Source organism: Bufo gargarizans, chromosome 3, assembly GCF_014858855.1.
Source record: "Bufo gargarizans isolate SCDJY-AF-19 chromosome 3, ASM1485885v1, whole genome shotgun sequence".
In the NCBI taxonomy this organism is placed as follows: Eukaryota; Metazoa; Chordata; class Amphibia; order Anura; family Bufonidae; genus Bufo; species Bufo gargarizans.
Window position 1 is genome coordinate 484,016,853 of NC_058082.1, and position 24,530 is coordinate 484,041,382.

At 45.3% G+C, this 24,530-nt stretch overlaps 1 protein-coding gene across 2 annotated transcripts; it reads right to left on the reverse strand.

The window, feature by feature from the left end:
• Positions 1–391: 391 nt before the first annotated feature.
• Positions 392–24,102, reverse strand: LOC122932444 (transmembrane protein 248). 2 transcript variants are annotated; one of them, XM_044286845.1, is made up of 8 exons: positions 23,919–24,102; positions 19,343–19,418; positions 11,457–11,633; positions 10,371–10,656; positions 7,310–7,460; positions 6,006–6,189; positions 1,831–1,974; positions 392–1,107 (listed from the first exon to the last, which is right to left on the reverse strand). In XM_044286845.1, the coding sequence occupies exons 3-8, from the start codon at positions 11,616–11,618 to the stop codon at positions 1,087–1,089; spliced, it is 948 nt and encodes a 315-aa protein (XP_044142780.1). In that variant the 5' UTR covers positions 11,619–11,633; positions 19,343–19,418; positions 23,919–24,102; the 3' UTR covers positions 392–1,086. The 2 variants fall into 2 exon arrangements, with proteins under 2 accessions (XP_044142780.1, XP_044142779.1); XM_044286844.1 differs by lacking the exon at positions 19,343–19,418 and having other exon boundaries at positions 23,919–24,101.
• Positions 24,103–24,530: the final 428 nt, after the last annotated feature.

A 24,530-nucleotide genomic window follows, 5' to 3' on the forward strand; every position in this document is an offset into this window, starting at 1 on the left:
GCGTTCTACATGGGAGATTACTTTCATAGAGACCTCAAACTGGATGCCAGAGTCTCTTTTTTAGGGGATCCCACAGAGATGCAATACAACACCATACAAAGCCTAAGAGTAAGGCCTCATGCACACAACCGTATTTTGGATCTGTACTTTTTGTGGATCGCACACAGACCCATTTATCTTTTTGGTTTAGCATCCATATGTCCGTCCTGGAAATTATAGAACATGTTCTTGCAGACAAGACCCACCTTTTCTATTAATGCGACTGAGAAAAATGCTGATTGCATAGAGAAGGTATCCATAATTTGCAGATCTGTGGGTTGCAGACTTTAAAATGGATACGGTCATGTGCGTGGTAGCCTAACTACTGACAATAAAAGTTCGGACAGCGCTATCAGAGCAGATTAGCTTTATTTTCACTTCACAATGTCTGCTCACTCAGCATTTTGCTAATTCCCCTACTTGAACACAAAATCTCAAGGTCTCGAACATTTCAGGATATTTAGCATGATAATTAGACAGAGATGCCTCCCTCCCAAATCAGCAGTGCACAGGGAGAAAATGATACTCCAAGGATATAGAAAAATCGAAAAACAGACACGTCATGAAGAATGGATGCTTTTAATATAGATCTACCAGTACACAGGCCATCTCCATGCAGCAGCCATATTTCTTCCTTTCAAACAAATGATTTTTTCCCCCAGATTTTGAAAACAAAAAGTGCAGTTTTGCTTGAGATCAGGATCTCATTCATTAGACATACCCACCAATCAGGCAACTCGCACTGTGACTAGAAACATCCACTAAACATATCTACACAAGGAAACGACAGCAAGTCCACAGGTACACGGGGCAAAAGGAAAGTTCCTGCAAGGCAGAACATTTGCACCAAGCTTCCTCAAATGTACCCATTTATAAATATGTACAAATCAATTACAGGCACTTGAAATGTCTTTGGTTGGAAGAAACCAACATTGCAATATTGTGTGTTCCTCCCTCCCCCTACTAGAAGGACTCAGGACACATTCTCCTGGTGGCGTCAACAGGCAATGACTCCAGTTGTATCTACGGATGGTAAAGGAGGGATGGTTATGCTTCAGAAAGTGCAACCTGCAAAACATAAGAAACAAGTCCGTTTAGGGCCTTCTGGGAGAAACGTAAGCTCTGAAGTGGTGTCTGGTGTCAAGTTAAAATTCATTCGCCTCTTACATACAGCAGGGGAAGCCACTGAGTGTTGCCTTTCATGGAACCTTGATGAATACGCTGAGAATTTGCATGTGGCAAATCCACATTGTTTTACAGTACCAGCAATGTGGTGCGGATTTTAAACCCACAGAATGGATGCTGCAGACTTCCACTGCGGATTTCACCCTTTGCAACGCTTGGGATGAAATTCGCTATTTTGCCGTACCCCAGAAGTGAAACGTTCCATCACCGTGTGAGGGTACTTTCACACTTGGGGCAGAGGATTCCGGCAGTCAATCCGGACGCAAACAGATGCATTTGTGAGATGGATCCAGATCTAATACACTTCAATGTAAATGTATGCTGGATCCAGCGTTCCGGCAAGTGATCAGTATTTTTGGCCGAAGAGAAAACTGCAGCATGCTGCAGTATTTTCTCCGTCCAAAAAACGTAAGACGGACTGAAATGATGCATCCTGAACGGAATGCTCTCCATTTAGAATGCATTAGGATAAAACTGATCCGTTTTTTGTGATGGAACTCAATACCGGAAAACTTTAATGGAAGTGTGAAAGTACCCTTAGGCTTTTTTTGTTGCATTTTGATAATTTTAAAAGGTCGTCAACACTTCAGAACATATAAGAAATACCTTTTCAGGACAGAAGTCAGAGTTGCTTTGCCTCAGTTTGCCTGGGCGACCCCTGATGACTGCATAACAGAACATGGTGATAACCATCACAAATAGAAAGTAACTTGTGTCCATCAGATGCAGATTAATAAGAGAGCGGTCATCCTGTTGTGAAAGAAGAAAATCTGAGTTTAGAAGTAAACTATGTGTATAGGTAAAAAATAAAAATAAATGTAGTTGCAATTTGCCTGCGGATAGGAGTATGTCTCCAGGGATATACTGGACCACCAAATTACCATGGGGTTTACATAATAAAATCTGCTAATGAAGACTTCAAAATGACTATATACTGCACTGTTAAGGCATATGGACATTGTAGAACTCATGACAGATGTCCCCAACTCTGGAGGATCCAGAATTCGATGTACTAAAATGGTAGGACATTCATGTGACTGGCTGATAATATGTACTACTACAATTCCCCTGCAGCCACCACCGAAGCCAAAATAGTAATTTGTCCAAATTCAGTAAAAGTATGTAGACAATTTAGATATAAACATGGATTTTTTTTATATTACAAATACACGGTCGTCGGGAGTTTGGGCACAATATTTATAAAATTTCCATACCATACCTTGAGGTCCGCAAATTCTTGGAGACTAATCGATCAGCTAGATACCATTTATCCAGTCTCATCAACTACCATACTACCATTAAAAAATGCTGGGCAAAAAAATAAAAAATAAATCTCCTTAAAGGGGTGATCCAGGAAAAGATATTGATGACCTGTCCATAGGATAGGTCATAAGATCTGTGGGGAGTCCGACACCCTCACTGATCAGCTGTTAGAAGAGGCCAATCGTTGCATAAGTGCGGCAGCCTCTTCCTAGGCCATTGACGTCACCGTAACTCAGTCAAGTGGCCTAGTTGCAGCTCAGTCCATTCAAGACAATAAGACTGTGTCGCAATAACAAGCGCAACTGCTATACTATGTATATACTATACGGAGCTGTGCTTGGAAAGCTGCCAGTAAGCCTGCAGCGCTCACCAGAGCTCCCCGAAACAGCTGATCGGCAGGAGTGCCGGGACTCGCCGATGTGAGAATGATGACCAGTCCTGAGGATAGGTCAGCATGATCTTTTCCAGGAAAACCCTTTTAAGGACCTCCGCCGTACATGTACAGTTGAAGTCCAATCCCCAAACATGGCGCCCGCTCGCACGTGCAGCGGGTGCCATAGCTGCAGAGTTTCTGCCATTTTAAACAGCAGAGACCCAGCGGCACATGTATGCGATCGGCCATAAGGCTGATCACAAACATTTTCCCTTTCAGATGCCGTGGTCACATTTGACCACGGCATCTGCTCAGTCCAGAAGCGGAAGTCGCGCACTTCCACTCCGGTAACAGCGTTCCCCGGCTGAGATTGGGGAACCTGTTACATTGATCTAATAGGCCGAAGCCTCAAGCAGGATTCGGTGCCTATCAGATGACTATACCAATACAGGCCACTAGGTGGCAGCATTGTATTGGTATAGTGCAAATGAAGTGTTCAACCAAATTGCACTCATATCAGCAGTCTGTCATTTTGGGGATGGCAGTCAGTACTGAGTATTGACATGCCAAATCCTGCACCATATTACAGCATAGAGAGTAAAATGAGTCCGATGAGAGTCGCTGTCCCCACCCTCCCCCGCCTTCGGACAATGAGTGGCAGGTTACTTTCCTATGCACAATAGGAAAAAAAACCTGTCCAGTGGTGGGGACAATAAGCCTTATCAAACTCATCTCCTCACAGCACTAGTGCACTCTGCAGGATACTCTAAGGGTACATGCACATGTTCAGGATTCACGTGCGGAGAATCCGCACGTGTTTGCAGGCAAATCAGTGCTGTCAATCCGCATCAATTGGTGCAGTTTTGCATGCGGATTTTGTACGGATTTTACTAAGTGAATAGAGAAAATCCGGTCAGTAAAAATAAAATAAATTGACATGCTATGGATTTTAAAATCCGCACCGCAGGTCGGAAAAAAAAAAATCAGCAACGTGTGCATTGAGAATTTCAAATTCTCATAGAATACAATGTACTTGACCTGCGGTGTGGATTATCCGCACGCAATCTTGATAGTGTGCATTTAGCCTAAAAGTACTGACTACCATCCCCGAAGTGACAGACTGCTGAAATCAGATGTTTTGGTCAGATGTTTGACACTAGAATATGCTGCGCTCAGTGAGGACAGCATAGCGCAAGTCACAAGATCCCTTTAAAAAATGGTTTTTAAAAAGTATTTTAAAAAAAATTATCCTGTGCAGTGTTAGTATTTTTTTTGGTTTGTTTGTTTTTTTTACCACTTCACCCACCGCAATTTTTTTTTTTTTATAAAACGTGATCAAAAGGTCTTATATACCTCAATTGTATCAACAAAAATTACAATTCAAAGTTGTAAACGTAGTAAAGCATAAGACAAAGATTAAATTTGGCATCAGTGTAATTGTACCAATTTAAGACATAATTTTTTTATGCAAGTGAACGCCGTAGCATAAAAACACACTGGAAAAAACGAATGGTGAAATTGATGATTTTTCTAAAAAAAAAATAAAAAATAAAAAAATTCTATTTCACCCCACAATTATTTTATATTTTTCCACCTTTTTTCAATAGAAGATATATTAAATAGTGCCATAAAAAACACAAGCCCTCCAATGGGTTATGTGAATGTAAAAAAATCATAGAAGAAAAAAAAATTCTATTTAGTCCAGTCCTGCAGTAACCAGACCCATCCACTCCACATGTGTTGGTCCAGTGCTTGTAGCAATATAATCGTCCTGGAAAACACCTTTAAGGGGTTAAAATCCATGTTGTCGAACCAAGGCCACCTAGATTTGTGTTTGAGCACAAGACCAGGCTTATCATCCTCTCCGGTGTTGCGGCAGCATTGCCAGACCAGACCTAGTGTCTCCCAATGCCAAGACAGAGCTTACATGGTAATCAGAGGGTGCTGCTCATGATCGGTGCAATCTGCTAAGTAATATACACAATCCCCTTACCTTTGTTCTTCCAAGCACAGAATAATACTAAAGGGTCCATTCCACGTCCACAAAATGGGTCCGGAATGTGCTGTCCGCATCCGCAGATCTGCACTTCCGTTCCGCAAAAAAAAAAAATTGCGGACAAGAAAAGGCATTTTTTATGAGGGTGCCGGCGATGTGCAGTCCATGTGCCGGTGTCCGTGTTTTGCGGATCCACAAAACACATATGGACGTGTGAATGGACCCTTACAGTGCATTTCCGTGTTCTCAGGAATAAACGATGACGCAAATTTAATTCTGTACTATGAGTTTGCCGTTTGATCCACACAATTCTAGTCGAGGAGATGTTGGCGATAGATTACATAGAGAAACCTTTAACAATTTGGAGGCTCAGCCTAATGAACCATAAGCGTTAAACATACAGATTTTCTTTAATAATGCACTTCCTTGAAGTGTTTCACCATAAAACACTGTTTGCACAACTATGAACTACTTCTCTAGAAAATACTAACTGCTGCTAGAGACATTACTAAGGTCAGCGCTTCACTCACATAACACTGCTCCACGGCGTGATGCAACCAAGCACCGGCCCCAGGTGGCCACGCTTACGGAAACAGCCGCACAGGCAGGCGCTCTGCTGTTTCTGCAACTCCCATTCTAGTAAATGGGAGCTACACAAATAGTGTAGCAGAACAGCTACACTGGTTCCGTAACTCCCAGAGTTAGGGTCCATTCACACGGCAGGTTTTATTGCAATTTCGGTGCAGATAGCTATGCCAAAATTCTGCAGGCAGCCGGGTCCTTTCTGCCTCCTGTATATCTCAATGGGAGGCAGCACTGAGGATTGGAGCGGCAGCTTAAAGTTGACACAAGAACGGACATGTTCTTTCTCAGCACGGTTGCGGCTATAAGCTGCGGTTCCGCGATCCTCAGTGCTGCCACCCATTGAGATGTATAGGACGCAGAAAAGAAGCACCCGCCGTGTGAACGGGGCCTTACAGAAGCAACAGAGCTTGTTCTGCTATGCTGTTTGCGTAACTGCCATTCGCTTCAGTGGGAGTTAAGGAAGCAGCAGAGGGCCTGCCCATTGGGCTGTTCCAGTAACCCTAGCCACCTGGGACCGGCATTTAGTCCTATCTTGTTGTGGGGCTTTCTAAATCATATACCCACCTCTGGAACAATAACTGTGAGCTTGGGGTTTAAAGCATGGTACACCTTTCCAATGGCTCCCTTATAACACCAGAAGGGATTATAGTCCTGGGCATACTTCGTTCCAGAGTCTCGAGCAGTGGTGAAGATTTTGTACCACAGGGTGGCATTGCTGTAGGTTTCAGGAATGCAATGAGGCGGTTGTCTAAAACAGAAACAATACCTTTCATATTACAAGGCATGCGATGCAAATTCTTTATCCATCGAATTTCTAAAAGACCAATAAAGTGTAAAAATAAAAAATAAAAATCAGCACAGAGCATTCTGGAAATGTGATTAATCAGTTTCTAATAAGTGAACAGTATGTGAATGAAACTGTGCCATAATATGAGAAGGGGGATCTAAGTATAGCTCTTAAAGAGTTCTCCGGGAATTAAGAAAATGAAAAAAAAAAAAAATAATAATTACTACTTTATTTTAAATATAATCCCAAATACCTTTCATTAATTATAATGGCTCGTTTTGTCTGGGGAGCAATCAATAGCAGAAATAAAATGGCCGCCGCCCTATTAGTGCACACAAAACCTGTCCTAATCACACAGAAGGACAAGTTTCTTCACAACCCTGAGCTAAAGAGCTGCCTTATCTTCCTCTCTGCTCGTCAGGGATTATGATCCTGTTTATGAGGAGACATGAAGTATGGAGATGATGGACAGGACAGACTGTGATAATGTGGGGCTGTGGTAATGGCGACTGCATACAAGTGCTGATGCTCATTAGCCCCATCCTCATCTCTGTACTTCATATCTCCTCACAAACTCCATTCCTACAGAGATTCAGCCGAGGATCTTATCAGCTGTATTCAGGATCATAATCCCTGACAAGTAGGAGAGGAGGATGAGGAAGCTCTGTAGCTCAGTGTTGTGAAGTAACTTGTCCTGCTGTGTAATTAGGACAGGTTTTGTGTGTACTGATAGGACGGCGGCCATGTTATTGCCCCTGAAAACAAAAAAAGCCATTATAACTAATGAAAGGTATCTGGGATTATATTTATAGTAAAACAATAAAGTATTTTCAATAATTATTATTATTATTTTTAGTTTTATTCCCGGAGAACCTCCTTTAACTATCCAGCAGTGGGGAAGTAACAAATCGGAAATCTTTGGAGTCTCATGTCAGTCACTGTACAGTCCTGGAATGCACAGAAGACCGAGGAGAGACTGAAAAAAATGTGTAACCTGTGGGGTGTAGAACACCCTTACATATGAAGAGACCATGAAATGTACCTGGTTCCGAGAAAGAAGAAGGACTAATAAGGTACTTACACAGTGACGGGGAACACGCTGCTCATGGCCGTTACAGTCATACATGTGGTAAATACCACCTGCTCACAGTGTCCATGGAGAATACAGTCATCCGAGTTCCAGGCAGCTGGCAGAGTAAAGGTTATATTCATCTCCTCATGGGACTCTCTGCCTTAGAAGGTAAAATAAAAATAGGGGATGTATATATATTATATATATAATATAATATAATATAATATAATATATATATATACACACACATATACACACACACTGTGTTCAAAGAGTAATAAAAACAAAAGGTCACACAGGAAGATTGATAGCAGGTTCAAATCGGAGAGACCGCACAATGAACCCTAGCAATGTGTCATACTGTGCCTATTTACCCACAGTCTAAGCCCTTGTCAGAAAATAAACCCTTAGAGGACCCTGCGATTTTCCATTTTTGCGTTTTCATTTTTCACTCACCGCATTGCCATAGTCATAAGCCTTATGAGGGCTTATTTTTTGCAGGAAAGTTGTAATTTCTAAAGTCATCATTTACAGTTGCAAACCATGTAGAGGGAAGTGGAAAAAAAAAAAAATTCCAAATGGGGTAGAATTGGAAAACGCAGTTCTGACAAAAGTTTTTATTTATTTTTTACACCGTACATCATGCAGTAAAATTGACCTGTTATCTTCATTCTCCAGGTCACTACGGTTACAACGATACCACACTTGCATAGCTTTTCTTTCATTTTAATAAAAATTATATTAAAACCTTTGAGAAAAAAAAAGAATAATTGTCACCATACTCTGACCCCTATAACTTTTTTGTAGTTAAGTGTACGGGGCTGTGTGAGGGCTCATTTTTTTGCAGGGCGATAGCAATTGTGAAGTGTGTGCTACTTTTTGCTCCGTACAGTATTAGAAATATTGGGTCCGATGTGCTGAAGTTATTGCTTTGCGAAGTCTCTCGAGACTTCTCATAATAACTTCATAAATTGATTTCTACTGTAAAAAAAAAAAAACATTTCCCGAACTTGGGTTTGGTTGTAAGTGCTCCGTACAGTATTGAAACTAAGTTTTATGCGAATCGACTTTGGATATTTAATCCGAAGTCTATTCACTCATCCCTACCTGTCTCCTTCACATTTTCCACTGCACAGCAGGGCCCCTTCATTCTCAGGATTGTGGTTGCATCCCTAAGACCTTTCAATCAGTGTAGATCACATAGCAATGGACCCAAAAATACAAACTTTTCCCTTGTCTTCTCTTCTATAAAATGTACAGCATAAAAAAAAAATGTACCCGTAAAAAAAAAAAAAAAAAAAAAAAAAAAAAAAAGTGCACTATGGTTCTTTGTACAATTCTAACTGTTTTCTGTTTGGGCTTCCATAATGCTTTTTTCAATTGTATTATTCCCAGTTTCAGCTGCTCAGCTGGATGCATTTCACTTAGAAGCAGGGGGTGTCTCCCTTCTGCCAGCACTGTACTGCTTTGACATCCTTTGCTTACTTCCCACTAGGTTTGTTTTCAGCTCTGGAGTTCACAGAACAGATCAGGAGGGTTAATCACACTTAAGCCTCATGCAGACGTCCGTGGAACACGGTCCATGAGATACCGGACTGGCATTGCTGAAGCGCACAGAGTCATTGGTTGCTATGACGCCATGCACTCCTGCAATGCCAGTCCGGTATCTCACGGACAGTGTGTGCCACGGGCGTCTGCATGAGGCTTTACTGACACACAGGAGGCTCCTCTGATGTTCAGAAGCAAAGTAGAAACTGTTCTTTTATCAGGTTCAGATCTCAGCCAGCTCTGACACGTCTCCCACTTCCTCTCCGCTATTTTCTGAGTCTCTATTACCAGGGAAAGGAGGAAGGAACTATATGTTTCCGAAACGCGTCTGGTGAGCAGCTGAGAAGCGAGCAGTGTGAATGAAGATAGATCTTGGTGTACAAAGACACATGTACGGGGTCTGGCTTTCCAGGAAACAGACTACGCATGCGTTAGAAGACGCGCTCTGAGAAGCGGTGCAGCCGAAAGCTGTACACGAAACAAGCAATAGAGGGAGCGCATATATCAGCTGTAACCGTGAGTAACACAAAGCAAATATGTATGCATGTCTATCTAACCGCAAACTAATACAACAAGTCGCACTATAACAGAGTGCACTAGGAGTGTATGTACCTGCATGCTATTCTAACAGCCAGCCCCGCAATACGGACTAAATCTAAGTATACAACAGAGTGTACCACGAATATATCAACAGTGAAGTGTATGATAAAGATAAGACATTGAGTAATACCAGTAATCACACTCCCAGAACTATCATTGAAAGCTCCACATTTAAAGGGACAGTATATAAAATTAAGATAACTCTTATTAATTCATATACAGGAGGCGGGAGCTGGCTGCAGAATCACATAGTCGGATCCTGACCTCTATGAGCGGTAGCTGCGATCCGCTGTAGTTAACCCCTCGGGGGCTGCACCTGAGGGGTTAACTACCGCAGATCGTAGCTACTTGTCATAGAGGTCGGGAGCAGGCTATGTGATTCTGCAGCCAGCTCCCGCCTCCTGTATATGAATTAATGAGAGAGTTATCTTAATTGGTGGTGCAGTGGCCACAGCCCCTCCCCTTCTCCTCTCATTGGTAGCAGCGGCACAGGGGGGGAGGGAGACACTGCTTCCTATTCCCCTGTGCTGCTGTGCTGTGCCGCTGAGAGCAAAATAGATGCCGATACGGACAACTTTCAAAATCCTGAATACTGGCCTATAATATCGGTAAAATCGATAATCGGTCGATCCCTAGTGGACAGGGGGCTGGGCTCCAGTTTTTCCGGTGAGCATCACCTATATACAATTGAAATTATGGGTATGTCCGGGCTCTGAACCTGGACAACCCCTTTAAATGAAATTGTGCGAAAGCACAGTGACTCTTTAATGTACACTTAAAAGGTAAAATTATTTGTTTGTTTTTTTGTTTTGTTTTTTAACATTGTGTATGGGGCATAACAAACCAAATCTCGGCAGCCATGTTGATGGCTACAAGTACTAGACAAACAAAAAGCTCAAACAACAAATAGTCTTATGGATACCTGAAAGACCAATCTGATGGCCAATAATTGTGGAGCTCAGGTGAGTAATGTTTCGAGAGTATCCTCCAAAAGGTTTCAGGGGATCCAATGTCAAGGTAACAGCTACCGAAATATTTATAGGTCCTGTGTCCTCAAGGGCTTGCGGCGTCTGTGTAGAGGACCGGGCCTGGCCAGTGGTGACTGTACTCTCTGGTGGTGTTGTGTCATTCAAGAGATGCTTCAACGTTTCATTCTCAGATATACAAAAGTCCAGGTTATTAAACTTCAGGAGAAACGTGTTCCAGTCCTGTGGACAGCAAGACATGCAATACATTCATAAATCTGACTACATCATATAACACATGATCATATTAACCTACGGCCCTGTTCTGCACTGCAGATCTGGCCAAGTATGCGTGACTTTCTCTATTCACTTCTTACAGGACTTCCAAAAATAGCTGTGCAACCCCACAGAAATTAAAAGGGGATTATCCAAGAGTCATATAGACCTCCCAGAGTGCATGACCCACGGTGAAGACCATACTTACCTGGTCCCTGCAGCTAGGTTTGGTCTCTAACGCTCCCACTCCCTGCTGCACTGAGAAAAACATCAGTCAGCGGGAAAAGACAAGTAACCACTGCAGCCAATCCCAGGCCACAGTGGAAACCTGTTCCCCTTGCATCACGTAACCAGTTGTTGTGACGCAAGAGAATCCGTTCACCACTGCGACCTGGGATTGGCTGCAGCATTCACGTGTCCCTAACCCCCTGTCAATAGATGTTGATTTCAGTGCAGCAGGGGGCGGAGGAGCTGGCCCAGGAGCTTTAGAGACCGAACTCCGTGGCAGGAACCAGGTAAGTATGATCTCCACCGTGGGTCGGCACATGTACTGCCACATCTCCATTCCTAGAAATGGTAATGGCCTGGTAGAACCCCATTATTTTCTTTTAAGGCATACTTGCAGCCCAGTGCCCTATAGTTACTCCCCTGTTACCCCAATGAATTCCAACACATGTGGCTTTTGATGCAAAATCTGCAGTGGAAATTTATCAAAGAATTACATTTTAAAGTATTGAAAAGTATAGTTCCCAGCAAAAACACTGTACCTCTGTCATCTCGGGGGACTTAATTTCCTTCATTTTGAAGAAGTAGCCAAGCGTGAGGAAAGCTATGGCCATACCACTGACACTGACCATAAAGACCACCAGAGGGGGCCGACTACTGATGTACGACTTCAGGTTCTCCAGGGGATGCAGATTCAGAAACATTGTGATATAGAAGCCCTGTGAAAGAAAATGAAAGTCTAGATTACTAGGGCAGATCAGTCATCCTGGGGCACCTAGATGAGGCAATATAAATGTACATACCACATATCTTTAATATACCCATTTATATAGAGCTGATATATTCTGCAGAGCTTTACAGACATTATCAGCACTCGCTATCTCCAATGGAGCTCACAATCTAAACTCCCCATCAGATTGTCTTTGGAGTGTGGGAGCAAACATACTGGAGCAGATGATCCACTGCGCAAACACAGAGACCAGGAGGTAAATACTTAAAGGGGTTCTGCAGTTTGTTTAAACTGATGATCTAATCAGCAGCATCTAATCGGTAGGGGTCCCGCTGATCAGCTGTTTGAGAAGGCAGCGGCGCTCCCACAGCGCCGCGGCCTTCTCACTGTTTATCGCAGGCCCAGTGACGTCACGACTAGTATCACTGGCCTGGGCGGGGCTTAGCTCTGTTCACTTGAAAAGAGCTAAGCTCTGCCCAGGCCAGTTGATACTAGTCGTGACGTCACTGGGCCTGCGATAAACAGTGAGAAGGTTGCGGCGCTGCTGGAGCATCACTGCCTTCTCAAACAGCTGATAGGTGGGGGTCACGGGTGTCGGACCCCCGCTGGTCAGTTGCTGATGATCTATCCAGAGGATAGATCATCAGTTTAAACAAACTGCAGAACCCCTTTAAACCAAAGATTCTCATTAGAGATGTGTGAAGCGAGCTTCAGATGCTACCCCTGAAGCCCCTTCGCAAAAAAAAAAATTTGTTATAATACTGTACGGAGATTTGTCTCCGTACAGTATTAGAATGTATGGGCTCCGGTGAGCTGTAGTAAGTTATTCACGATGTCGCGCAAGAATTCATTGAATAACTTCTTTAATTGATTATTACAGTAAAAACACTTCAAAACTTGGAACCGAACTTGGCTTTGTTCTAAGTGGTACCTTGGAAACGAAGCAGAGTTCGGTTTCAAGGTTTTTCACTGTAATAATTAACAAAGTTATTCAATGAAGTCTCACGCGGCTTCGTGAATACCTTACTTAGGGTCATCGGAGCCCATACATTCTAATGCTGTACGCAGAAGAAACTCCGTACAGTATTATAACAAATGTTTTTAGCAAATAGACTTTGGATGTAGCATCCGAAGTCGCTTCGCTCATCTCTAATTCTCATCTAATAATTGTAAAACACATGTCTATGCGGGATCGGGGGAGCTGGATGCAGTGTGCGGCAGCCGCTGACCCTCCAGAGTGACAGGAGGCTGCCATACATTAGGTCCTATATCAGGGCTCCATAGGAACTTAGGGTAATTCTAATAGAATTATGCATTGGAGTTTATGAGGAAAGCAATCTAATCATCGCTTGTTATAGTTCCCCTGTTTAAAAAAATAATAATTTATTTTATTTTTTTATAAAAAAATATATTTTTTAAAATGTTAAAATTCTAATCACCTGTCTTTCTCCAAAATGAAAATATAAGTACATGAACAATTAAAAAAATAAAAACATGCAAAAACGTCCGTACTATTAAAATATAAAAATATTTATCCCATATGGAAAACAGAAAAACTGAAGAAATAAAAAAGTCTAAATGGCTGATTTGCAGTTTTTTTTTTTATCTTCACCTCCCACAATTTTGTTTTGTAAAGAGTGATCAAAGTTTCGTTTATTTTAATTTTTTTTCAGTATTAAAACGCAAGAAAATCTATACATATGTAGTATCATTGTAATACTACTGACCTGCATAATGAAAGTAACAAGTCAGTGTTACTGCACAGGAAACACGTTAAAAACAAAACCCATAGCATTTTGGCAGATTTTTTTTTTTTTTTTATATAATAATTCCTCCCCATTTAGAATTTTTGTTCCTGATACATTGTATGCAGCTGTAAATGGTGCCATTAGAAAGTGCAACTTGTCCCGCAAAAACAAGCCCTCACACGGCTCCGTCAATGGAAAATTTGAAATGTTATGGCTTTGGGAAGGCTGGGAGTAGAACGAAAATAAAAAAAAAAAAAAAAAAAAAAAAAAAGAGGTGACCACAAAATCCATGTGATCCTGGCAGGCAGAGGAACAATAAAGGCAAAAAGGAAACTAGAGCGGATGCAGAAGCTTAGTAAAAACATCCTGCCGGATATAACATCTCTCAAGGTGCAAGCAACCATCATCTTCACTCCATCATTGCTGAAGCTAGTCATTTCTACCCACCCAGCCCCTGTGCAAATAGTAGAACTAGCAGACTTCCCTTAGGGCCCTTTCACACCTGCGTTATAGTCTTCCGGCATAGAGTTCCGTCGTCGGGGCTCTATGCCGGAAGAATACTGATCAGGATTATCCTAATGCATTCTGAATGGACAGTCCGTCCTTCAGGATGCATCAGGATGTCTTCCATTCCGGAACGGAACGTTTTTTGGCCGCAGCAAATAGCGCAGCATGCTGCGCTTTTTGCTCCGGCCAAAAATCCGGAACACTTGCCGCAAGGCCGGATCCGGAATTAATGCCCATTGAAAGGCATTGATCCGGATCCGGCCTTAAGCTAAACGTCGTTTCGGCGCATTGCCGGATGCGACGTTTAGCTTTTTCTCAATGGTTACCATGGCTGCCGGGACGCTAAAGTCCTTGCAGCCATGGTAAACTGTAGTGGGGAGCGGGGAGCAGCATACTTACCGTCCGTGCGGCTCCCGGGGCGCTCCAGAGTGACGTCAGGGCGCCCCAGGCGCATGGATGACGTGATCGCATGGATCACATGATCCATGCGCATGGGGCGCTCTGACGTCATTCTGGAGCGCCCCGGGAGCCGCACGGACTGTAAGTATGCTGCTCCCCGCTCCCCACTACTACTATGGCAACCAGGACTTTAATAGCGTCCTGGGTGCCATAGTAACACTGAAAGCATTTTGAAGACGGATCCGTCTTCAAATGCTTTCAGTACACTTGCGTTTTTCCGGATCCGGCGTGTAATTCCGGCAAGTGGAGTACACGCCGGATCCGGACAACGCAAGTGTGAAAGAGGCCTAAGGCTTGCTGTAACTACTATGATTGGGAGGCCTAAGAAGGCTTTCTGGGACTACTGATATGGGGAGGCTGAAGGACGCTTGCTGTGACTACTGAGATTAGGAAAGTGAAGGAGGCTTGGTTTTGGCTCACAATCACTGATGGAAATCACTGACCAAATAACTGAAGTGTGAACTCTGCCTACTGTAAGTCACTTGTTGCCAGCTTCTAACTTTTGGAGCTGGTTCATTGTCCTAGGAAACATTAGTCCAGATCAGATCTCTAGTAAGCGCAGTACACACAATATTTGCTCCGGACCAATATTTGGGGATTTTCAGGGTCCAAAAGGACAAGTGTATATGGTATTTTTCCAAGCAGAAGATTCTTCAGCTCAGTCATTAGAAAAGAGGACTTGTTCTCTACATATATTCTGCCACACGTCATACAATAATCCTTGCCTCTGGCCTTGCTTCATACTTTGTGTACTTTAGCTCAAGGCAGTTGTTAACATTGTTCAGCCAACAGGGCTAATTTGCTTACATTTCTGCAACGTGTCCTTTCCCTATGCGGTGTCCACAGATCTGGCCAACACATGAGTAGCCGGGGGCATGACAGTCTAAATTCATCGGCTTCATTAATATACTTAAAACAGGGAGTAGACCTTCCCATCTTTCTGTAGATAGCTTTTTTTCCCCCCTTGTTTTGCCGAGAAAATAAAATCATCACTGAGATATTGGAGATGATACCCTACATGTGACGTGAACGTTCTCTATTCCACGTTTCCATGGGTTCTACCTCTGCATCTGAACCACCATGACCAATGTTTTACTATAGTCCCAATGGTTGGATGTGGTTGAGCCACTGTACAGATATCATTAGGCCGTGTGCACATGCCACAGAACAAGGCAGACTAAGGCCTCATGCACACGACCGTTGTGTGCATCCGTGGCCGTTGTGCAGTTTTTTTTCGCGGACCCATTGACTTTCAATGGGTCCGTGGAAAAAAAATAAAAAAATCGGAAAATGCACCGTTTTGCAGCCGAGACAGTGATCCGTGTATCCTGTCCGTCAAAAAAATATGACCTGTCCTATTTTTTTGACGGACAACGGTTCACGGACCCATTCAAGTCAATGGGTCCGTGAAAGAACACGGATGCACACAAGATTGGCATCCGTGTCCGTGATCCGTGGCCGTAGGTTGCTTTCATACAGACGGATCCGAAGATCCATCTGCATAAAAGCTTTTTCTGATCTAAGTTTTCACTTCGTGAAAACTCATTTCCGACAGTATATTCTAACACAGAAGCGTTCCCATGGTGATGGGGACGCTTCTAGTTAGAATACACTGCAAACTTGGTACAAGACTGCCCCCTGCTGCCTGGCACCACCCGATCTCTTACAGGGGAATATGATAGCACAATTAACCTCTTCAGGTGCGGCACCTAAAGGGGTTAATTGTACTATCATATTCTCCTGTAAGAGATCAGGGCTGCCAGGCAGCAGGGGGCAGACCCCCCCCCCCAGTTTGAATATCGTTGGTGGCAAAGTGTGTGCCCACCATCGCCCCCCCCCTTCCTCCCTCTATAGTTAAAAATCGTTGGTGGCACAGTGTGTGCCCATCGCCCCCCCCCTTCCTCCCTCTATAGTTAAAAATCGTTGGTGGCACAGTGTGTGCCCATCGCCCCCCCCCCTTCCTCCCTCTATAGTTAAAAATCGTTGGTGGCACAGTGTGTGCCCATCGCCCCCCCCCTTCCTCCCTCTATAGTTAAAAATCGTTGGTGGCACAGTGTGTGCCCATCGCCCCCCCCCCTTCCTCCCTCTATAGTTAAAAATCGTTGGTGGCACAGTGTGTGCCCATCGCCCCCCCCCCTTCCTCCCTCTATAGTTAAAAATCGTTGGTGGCACAGTGTGTGCCCATCGCCCCCCCCCCTTCCTCCCTCTATAGTTAAAAATCGTTGGTGGCACAGTGTGTGCCCATCGCCCCCCCTTCCTCCCTCTATAGTTAAAAATCGTTGGTGGCACAGTGTGCGCCCACCATCGCCCCCCTCCATCTCCCCCCCCCCCCCCCCATCATTGGTGGCAGCGGAGTTCCGATCGGAGTCCCAGTTTAATCGCTGGGGCTCCGATCGGTAACCATGGCAACCAGGAAGCTACTGCAGCCCTGGTTGCCATGGTTACTTAGCAATAGTACAATAGTAGACGATTCATACTTACCTGCCTGCTGCTGCGATGTCTGTGACCGGCCGGGAGCTCCTCCTACTGGTAAGTGACAGTTCTTTAGCAATGCACCGCACAGACCTTTCACTTACCAGTAGGTGGAGCTCCCGGCCGGTCACAGACATCGCAGCAGCAGGCAGGTAAGTATGAATCTTCTACAATTGTACTATTGCTAAGTAACCATGGCAACCAGGGATGCAGTAGCTTCCTGGTTGCCATGGTTACCGATCGGAGCCCCAGCGATTAAACTGGGACTCCGATCGGAACTCCGCTGCCACCAATGATGGGGGGGGGGGGAATGGGAGGCCGCACACTGCCACCAATGGTTGTTACTACTATAGAGAGAGGGGGGGCCGATGGTGGGCGCACACTGTGCCACCAACGATTTTTAACTATAGAGGGAGGAAGGGGGGGGCGATGGGCACACACTGTGCCACCAACGATTTTTAACTATAGAGGAAGGAAGGGGGGGGCGATGGGCACACACTGTGCCACCAACGATTTTTAACTATAGAGGAAGGAAGGGGGGGGGCGATGGTGGGCGCACACTGTGCCACCAACGATATTCAAACTGGGGAGGGGGGGGTCTGCCCCCTGCTGCCTGGCAGCCCTGATCTCTTACAGGAGAATATGATAGTACAATTAACCCCTTTAGGTGCCGCACCTGAAGAGGTTAATTCTGCTATCATATCCCCCTGTAAGAGATCGGGTGGTGCCAGGCAGCAGTCTTGTACCAAGTTTGCAGCGTATTCTAACCTGAAGCGTCCCCATCACCATGGGAACGCCTCTTGTGTTAGAATATACTGTCGGAAATGAGTTTCACGAAGTAGCTCATATCCGACAGTATATTCTAACGTAGAGGCGTTCCCATGGTGATGGGGACGCTTCAAGTTATGTTCGGGTGTCCGCCTGGCCGTGCGGAGGCAAGCGGATCCGTCCAGACTTATAATGTAAGTCAATGGGGACGGATCCGTTTGAAGATGACACACTGTGGCTCAATTTTCAAACGGATCCGTCCCCATTGACTTGCATTGTAATTCAGGACGGATCCGTTTGGCTCCGCACGGCCAGGCGGACGCCAAAACGACTTTTTTTTCATGTCCGTGGATCCTCCAAAAATCAAGGAAGACCCACGGACAAAAAAACGGTCACGGATCACGGACCCACGGACCCCGTTTTTTCGGACCGTGTGCATGAGGCCTAAATCCGCAAGATCCACTGAATATGCGGCCTATAAAACCCCAATTACATATATTATACTGCACTTTGTGGTGGATCTTTAGTATGGAATCATATGGCCTGATGGAAAGGTTCCTCAGTTGAAAGTCGCCCACCACTATCTATAAAATAGAGGCAGTGCGTGCGTTGCACGCGGTGCAGTGTTGAGTGCCAAGTGATAAAGAACAGGGCAGATCTGCCATATTGGACTGGACTTTATCACTTGGCTATAATTGTCTGCTGTTATTCAGATCAGACATGGCCCTCTACATAAATACTCCCCTCTTCGGCCCAGTTCACACACCGCTATTTATTTATGTCGTTCTGCTCAGTTACATGAGGAGAATAATGAAAATAACAGTGCTGGATCGGGCAGGTATGGGTGGGTTTTTGTCATACCTTCAACATACACGAAAACTTTCAAAGTGTTGGGAGGCCTACCTGATATAACATTGTAACCGGTACCCTACAGACGCCATAGGCCGAGTTCACACTTCAGTTATTTGGTCAGTTATTTCGATCAGTTACTGTGAGCCAAAACCGGGTTCAGGTCAAAAACACAGAACAGGAGCAGATCTTTCCATTAGGCCTCCTGCACACGAATGTGTGCTGCCCCTTGCTGTGCTGTGGGCCGCAATGCACGAACACTGACCATGGGTCAGCCGCAGCGGATCGCGGACCCATTCACTTCAATGGGTCCAAGATCCGACCGTTCCACAAAAACATAGAACATGTCCTATCCGATTGCGGGAACGGAAGTACTGGACGAAACCCTACGGAAGCACTATGTAGTGCTTCCGTAGGGTTCCATTCCGCGTCTCCGGATTTGCGGACACATTGAAGTGAACGGGTCCGCATTCATGATGAAGAATGCACACGGAACGGTGTTCGTGTATTGCGGACCCGCAATACGGCAATGGGCAGCACACGTTCGTGTGCAGGAGGCTTTATACCTTATCTCTGTGTAGACTTTACTACTGGTTTTGGCTGACCATCACTGACCAAATAACTAAAGTGTGAACCTTATCTGTGCGCACTCATAAATATCCACCACCTTCGTCAATGGAGGGCAAGTTTCTGACCCTATGCCGCCAAGCCTGCAGCAAGCAATGGCCACACAATTTGCGGTAAAATCCCACATCCGTTGGCTGCAGCAGGAGCGGGTAGCTCGGGCACATGCGCCCACGTACACCGTGGGGTGGGACCCTAAATGCTGCTTAGCAGTGTTTGCACCTGAGCTCACTCCCCCATATAGCGGTCTGCATCTGACGTCGTGTCCCACCTGCTCTGCGTCCGGCAGTATGTTTCTTTCTGAGGGGCGTCGTTCTGATATCAGTGAGAGCTGCAGATCTGGAAATCTGAAAGATGGAGGGGGAAGTGAGGCAGACATGAGGATATGGCGAAATCTAACTGTCCAGGAAGTGACATTACACATCTGCTGGAGCGCTGGCAATACGTCCTCAGCACTTGGCTATTTGTTTTCTGGGTCATGCAATTAATCTAACGAGTACAGCGCCAATGTAATCTGACGATATGCCACGCTGGGCTGCGGTTACTCTCTGGCACCATCAGAAATCTAAAGCAAGTTTTAAAAAAAATGCAAAAAGCAAGTAAATATTTCACACTGATTTATAGCAGGATTCTGTCTGCACATTACATGTAGCAGGTCCACTGCAGATTGGAAAATCCATAGGGTATCTGGAATCAATTCGCCAGAAATCGCACGTATCCTGCTGCGATTTGGTGTGCGGAAATTATACCCCACTGCAAAGGGTGAAAACCATGGCAGAAATGCGCAGGATAAATAGCCCCTGCCGCAGGTCAATAAAAGTGTGGATTTTCTTGCCAAAAATGTCCAGAATGTGTTTGTGAAAATGTTATCCTTATGCCACTACTGTAAATGCTGCAGATTTTCCGCAAGCAATTCCACTTCAGAAACTCTGCAGTATATACATCATGTGTGGCTGGATCCGTCCAGGAGCCTAAAACGTCCATGCACATGGCAGCGCGCAGGAGCCATATACACAAGAATAGGACACGTTCTTTATTTGGGGACATGGAATGGACATATGGATGCAGACGGCACAAAGTGGGAAATCCGATCCACACAAACTCACGGTTGTGTCCAGGAGGCCTAAAGCTCGGAGGCATAGGAGATCGGGTGTCGGGCCCCCGCCGATCTGATGTGGGTGACCTATCCTGAGGATAGCTTATCAATATGAATAAAGCAGACAAGCCTTTTAAAGTGGTTTCCCAGCTTTTTGATACTGATGACCTACATCTGGATAGGTTTTAGATATCAGATCCAACACCCACGCCGATCAGCAGACGATGCCAAAAACTAAACAGAAGCAGAAAATTCCAACCACGGTAAAAGGCTATTTGTTCTAGAGTTGTTGCGATACCAAATTATTGATTCGGTTTTGATACCATGAAAAAGTATTGCGATACTCGATACCACGCGAAAAAAATTAACCAAAAAAGCCACGTGCATTCCGCATTTTTTAAAATGGCAAATCGCGCAGTTTTTATTTATTTGTTTCTGTTCCGGCATTCACCACCTAGATTTTTTTTTATATTTTAATAGTTTGGACTTTTCTGACGTGGCGATGTGTAATATGTTTATTATTTATATATTTTATATGTGAAATTGGGAAAAGGGGGTGATTTATACTTCATATTTTGGTGTTTTTTTTTTTCCTTTTTACACTTTTTATTTAATAACTATTTCCCCCCTTAGGGGCTAGAACCTGGGATCTTTCATCCCTTGTCCTTTTCAGCCTGATAGATCTCTATCAGGGTGAATAGGACTTCACACTGTCCCTGCTGCTCTGTGCTTTGTGCACACAGCATCAGGGATGTTACCATGGCAACCAGGGCTTCTGTAGCGTCCTGGCTGCCATGGTAACCGATCGGAGCCCCAGGCTTACACAGCTGGGGCTCCGATCAGAAGCTGCCACTGCACCACCAATGAGGGGGAGGGGAGAGGACCCTGTGCCCACTGCCACCAATGATTTTAATACTGGGGGGTTGAGGCGGGCACACTGCACCACCAATGATAATTACCCCTGTAACCCTGTGAAGTTACACAGGCTGCATTAGCTGAAATGCCCAGTAGATGGCAGATGGACTCAGTATGCTGTTAATAAAACATTGAGCATTGGTCACATGATTGTGACATCATCGTAGGTCCTGGAAGCTTTCTGGAAGTTACTACATGCTCAGCCAGAGAAAGGACATGTTGTGAGAGACTGCAGCACAGAGATGGAACCTTGCTGAGAGAACCTGCTTCACCCAAGATCACACCTGCTGAGAGAGGGACCCGCTGGCAAAGACAAGCACTGAGTCCAGACGTCTGGTGAATCCAGTGAGAGGAGACTGCTGCTGACTGACCTGGCTAATCGTGTTGTGAGGGTAAGCCAAACCTCTCCCTGTATCACCACAGGGCACCTGTCTCCTCACTCACAGTAAAGACTCTGAGGTCCAGTGACGGACATTACACAGCTCAGGCTGCTTCAGTGACCCTGCCGAGCTGGACTTATAAGGGCCCCAACTCTCCTATGTGCACCAACGGCCACTAGGGCGAAGATAAGGGGGTGGGACACAGGCGTGCTTGTGGGTGGGAGAGGAAAATCCACATTGCATTGTTACCTGTATTACTCTATTGTATTTTATTATGTATGTTGGTTAATTTGCTGCTTACTATATAAAGTGAATTCCAGTTAGGCTGTGTCAGTCTCATTGCACTAAGTATGTTCCCAGTGGGACCCCACATCCCTACCCCGGATGCTCCACTGGGTGGAGGCACTGCCGCAGACATGTACCCCAGCTCCCAGATAGCGGAGGCTCAGGATCCGCCTGTCAGGCATAGTGAGTTAACTAGGTTTAGGGACCCCAAAGACACTAGGGGGCGCCCTCAAAACCCCGTTACACCCCTTTATACAGGAGGCGGGTACTGGCAGATCAGCGGCAGTTAACCCCTATGGTGCCGCACGTGGCGATATGAAATATATTTATTTATAGTTTAGATATTTTACATGTAAAATGGGGAAAATGGGTGATTTAAACATTTAATATTTTATTTTTTACTTTTTATTTATAGGAGCTAGAACCTGAGATCTTCTCATCCCTTGCCCTATTCCCCCTAATAGATCTCTATCTCTATCAGGGTGAATAGGACTTCACACTCTCCTGAGCTGGAGCTGACCATGGCAGCCAGGGCTTCAGTGGTGTCCTGGCTGCCATGGTAACCGATCGGAACCCTGCGATTACACTGCTGGGGCTCCGATCAGAAACTGCTACTGCACTACCAATGAGGAGAATGGGACCCTGTGACCACTGCCACCAATGATTATAATATTAGGGGGTTGGGGCGCACTGCGCCACCAATGAAGATAACTAACCCATTAATTCAAATATATAGGTTGCGCGTGCTGGAGGCAGAATCACATACCCGGCCTCTATGACAAAGCGCTGTAATCCCCGTCAAGTAACCCCTCAAGCGTGGCACCTGAGAGGTTAATTGCCACGGATCGCTTCCAACTTCATCCAATGCTGCTGAGGAGAACATGGCGCGCTCTGAGAGCAGAGCGCGCCATGTTATCTGATAGTAGGCTGCTCAGTAGTGTCGGTAAATGGCAAATCCCGGTATCGTATTGCTCCGGGTACAAAAGTATTGATAATTTAATACCCGATGCAACCCTACATAGGACACACCGGTCTTTAGAGATGCCCCCTGATCTGTTCCCCTGGATGAATGTGTCTCACTGGGCTCCACCTTACCCTCAGATAGCAGGTCTACATAGACTGCCATGAATCCCCCATAGCCCAGTGGGCCCTGACAGCAGCTCTACAGACATGATGCATGTCAAGGTATAAGCGGACAACCTGTGGCTCCAGGCCTGAACACATCCTGCAGCCGGGGCTAATCCCATTGCCAATGTATTTCTAGATGGGCTGCTATGATACAGGCAGGGCAGCACGGTGGCTCAGTGGTTAGCACTGTTGCCTTGCAGCGCTGGGGTCGATTCCAACCAAGGACAACTTAGATTGTGAGGTCTACTGTGGACAGTGAGCAATGAGGTCTGTGAAGCTCTGCAGAATATGTCAGCGCTATATAAATGCATAAAGTAAATAATAAATGATAGCGCAATCCTGCATGCCTGATAGTTCACATAGCAGCGGTATAACTCTACCCTCCCATCTCCCTGGTGGAGTCTTATGCCGTACACAGGATCGTGCGGCTCACGCGCTGCCTCTGCACATCGCCAGGGATTCCAGGCCCGTGCCTATGATTTGGGGGCGATTTCTATAGAAGCCATCACTGCCAGGCCCATCACCTGGAGGACAGAAGCCATCTCCGTGTCTCCAGAGAGGTGGATGCCTGGCAGTGACCTGCAGCCGACCTACAGGACACATTGGGGCAAATGCGTCTCCACCAATCAGTAAGACACAGTGTGGACCTGGACCTTCTCCTCTAGGAGTCCACATAACATGGCAGCTCCATCATGTACTATAGGAGAAACTTCGGCGGTCGCCCCCTGCCCATGTGAGCAGTGAACCTACTCGGCTAGGCACTGATACAACCAAGAACAGATCCCCAGGATAGAGGGTGTGAGGATTTATGCAATGATGCCTGGTATCAGCACAGCTCTATGCCCACCATTTCCCATGAGTCTCTTGATGCCCCCACCATCCATGGGCGCCGAGTCCTTGGGCTACAGGTGATGCCATCCATGTCACATGCCAGCCTCAGGACAAGTGACAGCTTGGCAGCTTCGGCCTCCCACACACACCACCCCCGGTCACTGGAGGCTGCCCCCAGGGCCGGCCCAAAAAGACGGAACCGTGGCGCTCACCTGAGAGGGCGCCCCCTGGTGTCAGCCTGTCCCCCGGTTCCCACTCTCAGGCGGCCGGACACGGGGCCCCGGGCTCGGTCATGTCTGGCTGTGTCCGCACTCTCTTCCGTTCTCCTTCACTTCCTCACTTTCTGTTTCCGGAGGTAACGCAGGCGACCTGTCACATAAAGCTCCGCCCCCTCCTCGACTGTTTGTTTCACAGCAACCTAGCTTTATTGACAACACTGCTTGTGAGCAAAACACAGATAAGGACAGCCAATGGCGGTCCGGCTTCTTTAGTATTGTTTTTTTTTTCTCCAAGCATAACTTTAATAAAAAATAAATATTTTACAACAAGAAATCGTATGGCATGTATATATACATATATGCTTGTTTAACATAACCTAAATTATAGGAGAAATGAATGTGAATGTAACTAGACTTATACTGAAGTCAATGAAGTGAAATTATGATTTCAAGGGGTTCTCTCACTTCAGTAAGTTGCATTTATCTTGTAGAGGAAGTTAATACAAGGCACTTTCTAATGTATTGTGATTGTCCATATTGCTTCCTTTGCTGGCTGGATTCATTTTTCCATCACATTATACACTGCTCGTTTCCATGGTTACAAGG